We start from the raw sequence: 10444 nt of genomic DNA on the forward strand, positions 1-10444 counted from the left end.
GATTTCAACGTCCAGGGGAATTTCAAAGCAGAAAGCGGGGATGGCTGATATGCAGTGGAAGGTTTTTCCCTTAGTGTAGGAACTGCTGCAGAGAAAGATCAATGCTTACATTTAAATATGGAGCCACTTAGGAGAATCTGCTCTGCAGACCTGAGTGTTGGACAGTGGGTGTGGGGCTGTTAACTGTCAGGGAGGTAAGGAAGGCCCAAAAGAGACAACATTATTTTGAAGCAAATTCTAAAATGGTCTGGTGGCCTGGAAAGTGAAGCTTAAGCCTTTGTCTCACCTTCCCTTATGGGTGGATATGAGTGAAAAATGGGCAAACCTGTACAGGACGGGGAGGTGCTCCACACAAATAGTAACCCTTGTGCTATCTTAGATGACCCCACCCTTCCATTGATGTGTTATCCCTACCATGACAAAGGTGGATAAAGGTGGAAAGATTTCATGTAATGCATGGACACCAGTGAAGATCACAAATCATTGAAGAAAAAAGGTTCAGAGCACTGTCAAGTGGGTCTAGATGACCCAACTCCCAATGTTAACCTTTGTGCTATCCTAGGCACTTTAACGTCGGGAGTTGCATTTACATATTCATCCAGAGATTGTATAAAACCCGGGCAGGAAGAGAAGACTGCTCTTTTCTTTGTGTTCCTGCTGTGAGCCCTGTTTTAGTAAAAGGCCTTCAGGGAAATTGATTGAGCCCGGATATCTGAATTAGAAATATTGTTCGGGTAATAAATCTTTGGCTTGAATTGGATACCCCCGTCTGTGCGCTTTCATTCCAACAGAATCTCCACGCTTCAATGTCAGACTGCATTGGTTTGAGTCTTGCCTATCAAGCAGAAGCTTCAAGTTGCAGACTCACCTTTCTTACCTCTTGATTTTTGGGGTCCCCCAAAGCTCAGTTCTGAAACCTCTTCCCCTCTCTATACAATTGCAAAGTTGGAAATGATATTTTTCTTAACTGTTTCTTTTACCAAACCTAATTTATAAAAAGAAAATACATGTATTTAACACCAATGATCTCACGTCCTGTTTCTGATAAATTTTTCATCATTGTGTAAGGAAATCTTGTTCTTCATGGTGAATCAAACTCCAGTTCTTGATTGCCCAACTAAGGCCCGTTGGGTTTGGGGTTTGAGAGTACTGAAGATGTGTTTTGTCCTACTGAGAGCTTGAAACAGTTCTCTCTTCAGGTTCTAGTGTTTCTTTTCATCCAACTTTCATATGTTTTTCTGCAGCTGATTGGTCCGGTAGTGAGACGATCTGCTGATGAAGCTCATTTTCATTCCGGTACCTCCAGCTCAGACTGTTTTCTCAGTTCTGATTCACAAATCCAGGAGGAGGAGGTTGTGGGTGGAGTCAAGTCCCCAACAGGCCCCACCCAGGACTCATTGTTTCCTCCCTGTTTGAAACTGAGGAAGACTTCAGTATTGACTTTTAGCAGCTTTTTTTTCTTTTTCTTTAACCTTTATTTAACCAGGAAAGTCCCATTGAGATTAAAAACCTCTTTTACAAGGGAGTCTTGGCCAAGAGGCAGCAAAAAGTTACAAACACAGACAAATAATAAAATTACAATTTCAATTATAAAAACAGTTACATTTAAAGGAGTTGACCTCAAGTGCTCTCAGTCTGGCTTTAAAATCATTTACAGAGATAAGTTCAGGGAGCTTCCAGGTTTTTTGCAGTGTGTTACATGAAGTGGGAGCGGCGTGAGAAAAAGCTCTTTTTCCCAGTTCTGTGCGGACAAATGGAACACTGAGCAACAGTTGATCATTTGAACGCAATGAATATGAATCCGCATTTCTCCTCATTAGTAAATCTCCAATGTAGGAGGGAAGCAGTCCAAGCATGGCCTTGTAGATAAAAGTGTACCAGTGCCCTTGCCTTCTTGTGGACAGAGATGACCACCCCACACGAGAGTACAGTTCACAGTGATGTGTTAATGCTCTACTATTGGTGATAAACCTCAGAGGAGCATGATACACAGAGTCTAATCTGTAAAGATAATGATTTGAAGCATTCATGTACAAAAGGTCCCCGTAGTCTAAAACAGATAGAAATGTTGCCGTCACAAGTCGTTTTTTTACCTTGAAGGAGAAGCAAAGCTTATTTCTAAAAAGAAAACCCAGTTTCAGTTTTAGTTTCTTCACAACATTTTCAATGTGGGGCTTGAATGTCAAGGAATCATCAAGAAAGATCCCAAGGTATTTGTACTCATGCACTTGCTCTATAGCATCTCCGTGAAGAGTGAGAATCTTAGGGAGATCTTTTGGCACCTTTTTGGTATTAGAAAAGAACATGAATTTGGACTTTTCAGCATTTAGGACAAGTTTCAATTGCAGAAGTGTAAGCTGCACATCATCAAAAGCTTTCTGTAAAGATTCAACTGCTTTTGCTGGAGTTGGACCAAAGCAATAGATAATTGTGTCATCAGCATTAAGATGAATATTAGCATCTTGAGGATCTTGTCCTAGTTCATTAATATATAAAATGAAAAGTAGAGGCCCTAATATTGAACCCTGTGGCACCCCCCTGTGGACATTTGAAAATTCAGAGGACAAGCCATCACATTTAACACACTGAGTCCTTTCAATCAAGTAATTTCTAAACCAGGAAAGCACATTATTGGAGAATCCGAAACAGCTTAGCCGATGCATTAAAACCGCATGGTCCACAGTATCAAAGGCTTTAGACAAATCAATAAAAAGCGAAGCACAATGTTGCTTTTTGTCAAGAGCAAGAAGTATGTCGTTGACGACTTTTGTAGCAGCTGTGATTGTGCTGTGTTTCTTCCTGAAACCTGATTGCAGCTTTGAAAGAAGTTCATTATTCGTTAAATAGTCTTTTAGTTGATCACAAACAAGAGATTCGAGAATTTTTGACAATACACATAAATTTGATATTGGTCTATAGTTAGATAGGACTGCTGGATCACCTCCCTTTAATACAGGACAAACAAAGGCAGATTTCCAAATAACAGGTATTTCTTCACTTTGGATTGAGAGGTTAAAAAGTATTGTAAGGGGCTGTGCCACAAAATCAGCTGCAGCTTTCAGAAAAAAAGGTTCTATCAAATCTGGACCAGGAGGTTTCCTGGGATCGAGCATCCTAAGTGCCTTATGCACTTGCTGCACCGTAAAAAGAGTAAAGTTGAAGGAATCCCCAGGGAAGAGAGGAGGATCTGCGCAGGAAGTATTGAGTGCTGCACCTTTTTGATTAAATAAGCATCCACTTGAAATAAAATGTTTGTTAAAGTAATTCAACATATCAACTTTGTCTAGGACTGGAACTGAGTCCTTAAGAACAAATGTTGGAAGAGTTTGAGGAGATTTAATAAGAAAAAGAGACTTAATCACCTTCCAGAATTTGGATGGATTATTAAGATTGTCAGTTGTGACAGATAAGTAATAATCTGATTTGGCTTTTTTGATAAGAGAGGTACATTTATTCCGTAATTGTCTAAAAGCAGTCCAGTCAGCGGAGGAATCACTTTTTCTGGCCCTAGCCCATGCTAGGTTACGCATGTGGATAGTGTCTGACAGCTCTGGAGTGAACCAGGGATTCTCCCGTCCCTTCACTCTGAATCTTCTAATTGGAGCATGTTTGTTAACAATGTTGGTAAAAGTGTCTTTAAAGAATGTCAAAGCTAGCTCAACGTTTGGTAAAAGGTCTATCTGCTCCCAATCTATAAGAGATAGATCATGGTGAAAAGCCTGCTCATTAAATAATTTTAGGTTCCTCTTGTAGATAATGTTAGGTTTGTTTTGGGGGATTTTAGTGTTCCTGTAAGCAGCAACAACACAATGATCACTCATGTCGGCACAGAAAACTCCCATTGCAGAAAATTTATGGGGAATATTTGTTAGAATGAAATCAATTAAGGTGGATTTCTCTGGATGTTTAAGATTTGGCCTTGTGGGAACATTAACCAATTGACTAAGATTAATAGAATCACAGAAAGTCTTAAATTCATCTGAAACTGAGGTTAGCCAGTCCCAGTTCAGATCTCCAGCCAGTAGGAGCTCAGTAAACTGAACCTTGGACAGAAGATGTTTAAAAGATGACAAAGCCTCTTTAGTGGCAGAGGGAGGCCTGTAACAGCCAACAGCTGTTATACAGAGGGATTTAGCAATTTCAACTTTTAAAGCTAAGAACTCCAGTTGCCTGCAGATTGATTCGGATAAGAATTGAAGTCTCAAAATCTTGATTTCACATAAATTACTATGCCACCTCCTTTTTTTGGCTTATCTGTGCGAAAAACATTGTAACCATGAATGTTAATTCTTTCATTAACAGCAGATTTAGATAGCCAAGTTTCAGAGATTATTACAATGTCAGCATTTGTTGATTTAGCCCAGATTCTGACCTTGTCAATCTTGGGTAATAAGCTGCAAACATTAAAGTGGATACATTTAAGTCCAGCTATCGATTTGAAATCTTCAGGAGTCTGAATACGTTGCATCTCAGGGCCAGGATTTGGATGTACATTTCCAGACAAAAACAAAAGTAAGATAATAATTAATCTTAGTTTCACATTTTGCTTTGAAATACCGTGTGTTAAGGACAAGCGGTAACTTTTATCAAGCAATAGAGTAAGTTTATGTAAGGCAATAAACTTACATGAAGAGGGCTCTGCAATGGCTGAGGAAACCACAAATTTATAGTCCAAGCCAAGTGAGAATGTGTGTGTTCAGGATACCTATAAGAAGTAAAGCAGGTGCCACTGTAATACGTGTCCCAAATGTTGAATTCATTCCTAGGAGGGGTATTTGTCCCGGCTACATTTATTGATCTTAAGTCCCATGCAGTCAATACGCAAAATAAAGTAAGGAAAAAAGCCTTCATCTTGTAGCTCAGGCTAGTAGACTTAGGGCAGGTGTAGCAGGCTCCAGGAGGGGGCTCAGGCTAGTAGACCTAGGGCAGGTGTAGCAGAATCCAGGAGGGGGCTCAGGCTAGCAGGCCCAGGGCAGATTTAGCAGCTCAGGCTTGTAGACTTAGGGCAGGTGTAGCAGGCTCCAGGAGGGGGCTTAGGCTAGCAGGCCCATTGCAGATGTAGCAGAATCCAGGAGGGGGCTCAGGCTAGCAGGCCCAGGGCAGATGTAGCAGAATCCAGGAGGAGGCTCAGGCTAGTAGCCCTAGGGCAGGTGTAGAAGGCTCCAGGAGGAGGCTCAGGCTAGTAGCCCTAGGGCAGGTGTAGAAGGCTCCAGGAGGAGGCTCAGGCTAGTAGACCTAGGGCAGATGTAGCAGAATCCAGGAGGGGGCTCAGGCTAGCAGGCCCAGGGCAGATGTAGCAGAATCCAGGAGGAGGCTCAGGCTAGTAGCCCTAGGGCAGGTGTAGAAGGCTCCAGGAGGAGGCTCAGGCTAGTAGACCTAGGGCAGATGTAGCAGAATCCAGGAGGGGGCTCAGGCTAGCAGGCTCCAGGGCAGATGTAGCAGGCTCCAGGAGGTGGCTTAGGTTAGCAGGCCCAAGACAGATGTAGCAGGCTTATGCTAGTAGGCTTGGACTAAGTACGCTTTAGAGAAACACACACTTTCCATGGTAAGGCTGTGAAGGGCTTCAACAAAAAATGTCAATAAAATGTCAAACTGTGAAATTCTGAGTAGTAAAAAAAAATAGGTAAAAACGATTAAAAAACAGATTTACACTAAGTGGCACTGAGCTGACAATAGACATGCTGCCATCTTGGATTTCTGAACCAGCTCTGAGGTTCAGGTGTGCTGTAGGTGGAGGCCATGGAATGAGGTGATATAAAAGCAGGAGTGTTGCAGCCGTGGTGCAGTGGTAGGGCGGTCGACCCATGATCGTAAGATTGCAGGTTTGATTCCCGCCTTGCACGCCCATGAGTCAAAGTGTCCTTGGGCAAGACACTGAACCCCACCTTGCCTCAGGTGGTAGGCGGGCGCCTGTGTTTGACAGCGGAGCCGCCATCAGTGTGTGAATGTGTGTGTGACTGGGTGAATGGGTCCGTGACTGTAAAGCACTTTGTCCTTGTAGGAAGAAAGGTGCTATATAAGTATACGCCATTTACCATTTACCATTTTATATTTAATGTAAAATACACAAGGATGATTCGCTGTGGCGACCCCTGATGGGAAAAGCCGAAAGAGAAAGAAGAAGACACTTGGTTCTCAAAAGCGGCCTGCTGTGCACATGGCAATACAGGTGTGTATCAAGACTCCGCCCACTCAGATTCCTTCATGTTTTTATTGTTCAGAAACAGATTCATAAAATACAGAAACAGGTTAAGGAGTCGATTAACATTTGAACAGATAGAAACTGAGGTTAAATGAAGCAGCTGGTGCAGTCACTGTGGTGGGCGGGGCTTCTTGGCCAAAGTTGGCATACTGGATGGAGTCCAGAGCCGCCCACCAATGTCAAAGTTCTTGGCTTGGTGGAGTTGGGTGAGCCAGCACCTCTCATCGGTAAAAGCATAATAACAACCCCCCCCCCCTTCCGGTCACCTGCCCCTAAAGCTCCTGCAGAAAGACGGGTTAACATCAGATCAGACATCACTCAAAATGTAATAGTCTCTAACATGCTAAAATGGTGACTTGGTTACTCACTTTCAGGGGTTCCTCGATGAGCAACAGAACATGCTGAGAGTGCTTTTCTTCATCCTTGCAGGTGGAGCACAGGTCGTAGTCTGGACAGGTTGAGCATTTATAGCGCTCTCCTATGATATCACCTTTGCAGCCGTCACATCTGATGCCAGGGTGGGGGGTGAGTGACTGATAACCAGAGGGAGTCTGAAAAGGTAGACCAGAAGGGGGGGGCACGAGGGGGGGCGGGGTGACACTGGGAATAGAGGGGGCATGAGGAAGAGCAATAGTGGGTGGATCAAGGGAAGTATTAGGGGGGCCATAAACCTGCGGAACAATGGGGGCAGGAGGCATGGGCTGACGAGGTAGACCACAAGGTGGGGGCACGGGGGGGGAGGGGGTGACGCTGGGAATAGAGGGGGCATGAGGAAGAGCAATAGTGGGTGGTTCAGGGGAAGTATTAGGGGGAACATAAACCAGAGCATGACGGGGGGCATGAGGTTCTGCACGTCCAAACAGGTAAGGGAGCAGGTCATGCAGGGCAAAGTCACGGTGATGCTCCTTCTTCTCTATAAGAGTTCAGTGTGCACAAAACAATCAGGGCTGAACCAGAGAAACGTGGGGGAGGGGGTTCCACCAACCATTTATTCAAATCCCAAAGGAAATGATTTTATTTACCTTTGATGAAGAGGCGGAAGGTGGAGTCCTTTCTGCAACCCAGGCCCATCATCAGCTCATCATCAGAGGAAAAGGCCACCAGATCTCCATCTTCATCTGAAATAGAAACCATCATGAAGGCGCCGTCTGACACCGAACCACTACACAGTCAAAGGGCAAGAAAACAGCAGAGGAACAGTTAATTTATTCTGTTAAGAGTGAGATTAAAAAGGCTAAAACAAAAACGCAGCTCAGGAGTGCTTGTTTCTTCATGACATAGTGTCATGGTTTGGGTTTCTTTGCCTTAGTTTTTGGATTCCATGTTGTTTCTGTCATGTTTGAGTTCTGCTTACTGTTTTATTTTGAAAGATTTCCTGCATGTCAGAATTTTGAGTTTTACTTCCCTGGTCCCAATCTCTCCTGATCGTTTTCGCCTGTGCCTTGTCAGTTCTGTTTGTATTTAAGTCTTGTCTCTGCTTGCCTCTTGTGCTAGTCCATACTGTCTATTCGCTGACCGTCTTCTGCACTGTTTGCCTGTTTATCTGGTTAGCTCACAGTCAGTTTTGTTTTGTTTCCCTGCGCTTTCTGTTAGTTAATAAAACCCTGGACTTGGACCTGTGTGCCTCCCGTCTCTGCATTTTGGGTCCTTCATGTTCACCAGCCTTCAGACGTGACACAAACAGTAGACGTGAAAACATCTTAATTACACACTTCCAAGGGTTATGAGATCTATACTGACCAGCTAGCTAAACAAAAATCTGTAAATCTGCTGAAACAGTCTGGCCACAGTGGAAGCTGGATCTTGAAAAGTTTCAAGCGGAAAATGATTTCAAGTAAAATTCTGCTGACCAATGTGTTGATACCAGAGACACAACAATTTTTCATCTGGATTCATGGCTTGATCTATACAGAAAGCAATGGAGAATAAATGAAAGATGTTAAGAAGATGCTTTCAGACAGATTTAGGGTGAAGGTTTTGGCCAGACTCATGGATTTCTAGGTAAATAAACTCTGTTTTGATGTGTAAAAATATCCCAAGAAACGTGTTTACAGGGTACTGAAAACATTTAATAAGCACAACTGTAAACCCAGACAGATTCCCTGTGATGACAATTTCAGTTTCACAGAAAATGCTATAAGGATGAAAAATGTAAAGATGTATGGAGAGAATGTGGAAAGCCTTATACACTGCTCAAAAAATAAAGGCAAACCTATCAAAACACATCCTATACCAGAACAAATGAAATGTTTTTTTAACCCTTGTGCTGTCTTAGATGACCCCCCCTTACATTGACGTGTTCTCCCTACCATGACAAAGGTGGATAAAGGTGGAAAGATTTCATGTAATTATGGACACCAGTGAAGATCACAAATCATTGAAGAAAAAAGGTTCAGAGCACTGTCTAGTGGGTCTAGATGACCCAACTCCCAACGTTAAAGTGCCTAGGATAGCACAAGGGTTAAAAAAAGGTAGCAGAACAAGTATGGTCCAGTCCAGTTCATATCAATGGTCCAATATTAGGCTGCAATGTTTATAAAAAGAAATTGACATGAGATATGAAACACGTATGTTTATAAATGTGACTGACCAGCCACAAACGTAATCACATGCCGCTGCCTAAAACTCATGAAGTGTTTTGAAACTCTTTCAAATTAAATACTGTCTTTGACCTGCTTTTTGGAACGTTGAATCCCATTTTAACAAGCCTTCTAGTTTACCTGTTATTACACACTCCTTTTAACACCTACCCTAAAATCAACATGTTGATGATAGACTAATTAATATTTTACCTGGCCTTTTTGAGCCTTTTCACTTGCCATTCAATATGTGATGTTGGAGTGATAAAGAGGCGTTTATTGACAAAACATGATTAACTCATGGTTCCTAATAATTGTGCCAAAGAATGAAGCTTTTTTTTTCAAGGCCATGGTGACAAAGCCGCGAAGTTCAAATGACTAAAGAAATAAAAAAATCTATCATGCGGCTCACCTTTGTAGAAGAGGCTGAAAGAGGAGTTCTTTAGTTTGGAGAAGACCGCCGCGGTTTGCCTGCTCAGTTTCTCAAAGCTGCTGCACACGTCCTGGTCCACCAGGAACCGGCGGATCTCCTTCACCTGCTCGTACTTTCCTAACAGAGAAGCCTTCACCATCAAAGACATGCTGACTCCAAACCACAGAGTAAGTTCTGATACCCGGAACCGAACCAAAGCACAGGCGCCAAACCTTCACCTCAGCAGTCCAAGGAAAACTGTGAGAGAGCAGCTATACATGTTTTTCTACTTTCACAACAGATATAACATTTGTGCCACCAGCCTGTCAAAGCATGTCAAGTAACTTGAATTTCAAGTTCACAAAATAAGAGTTTGAACATGTTCCCCTGTCTGCACATGTTCAAATTAGAGTTTGAACATGTGCAGACAGGGGAGCCTAAGGGAGAGCTTATTTAGTGTATTATTATGGCCCGCAGCAGCAGTCACTGACTGCAAGGACCATATTGTATCTGCAACAAGGGAGGAACACTCTAAAAGTTACAAAACATAAAAAAAAAACACGTCAAAATGCCAAATAATCACGTCAAAAGTCATCCAAAGCACAAAACGACACGAGTGTGTAGTACAACAAAAAATACACACAAACATCACCACAAAAACGTCCAGATGGTAACAGCAAAAATGACAACAAAAAAACACAAAAAGCCTAAAAAAGCCCTCAAAGGAAGGGTATAAGCCCAAAAAGACATGACCAGCATAAAGTCAAAGAAAAGCTCCATTGAAATACACAGCCCATCCTAACTGCAAAAACTTCTATATTGTTTCTGCTTTATTTTATTATAATGGCCCCACTGAAGCAGTCACTGACTGCAAGGACCATATTGTTTTTGCCGTTGGAAAGATTTCGGCGCCTTTCAGCGAAAATTTGACCCCTGCCACATAATCGAAAAGTCACCAAAATATGCGCACACCTTGGATAAATTGAAAATGAATTTTCCAGAAAGTCAACATCACCCCAAGCTACTGGGAAAAAAAAGTTACACTTACAAGTTGTAGATTATGAACGGCGTGCGCGTGGCGAGTTGCAAAGTGATAGATCAGCTTGTTATAACTATTGTTATAACTTATGTTTTTCAATGAAATACTGTGAAAATTGAATGCATGCATCAATGTCTGAAACTGAACATATTGAAAAACACTGCATATGGACATACAAGGAATGTGGGTGCGGTTAGCAATAAACATCTGTT

General features: G+C 42.4%; 1 protein-coding gene across 1 annotated transcript; it reads right to left on the reverse strand.

Annotated features, from left to right (window-relative positions):
* Positions 1 to 6349: 6349 nt before the first annotated feature.
* LOC101165790 (sequestosome-1-like) lies at positions 6350 to 9496 on the reverse strand. Its single transcript, XM_004086544.5, has 4 exons — positions 9194 to 9496; positions 7225 to 7320; positions 6571 to 7115; positions 6350 to 6483 (listed from the first exon to the last, which is right to left on the reverse strand). The coding sequence occupies exons 1-4, from the start codon at positions 9360 to 9362 to the stop codon at positions 6475 to 6477; spliced, it is 819 nt and encodes a 272-aa protein (XP_004086592.1). The 5' UTR covers positions 9363 to 9496; the 3' UTR covers positions 6350 to 6474.
* Positions 9497 to 10444: the final 948 nt, after the last annotated feature.

The sequence above is a fragment of the Oryzias latipes genome, chromosome 10, assembly GCF_053564925.1.
Source record: "Oryzias latipes strain Hd-rR chromosome 10, Olatipes_Hd-rR_3.1".
NCBI lineage: Eukaryota > Metazoa > Chordata > Actinopteri > Beloniformes > Adrianichthyidae > Oryzias > Oryzias latipes.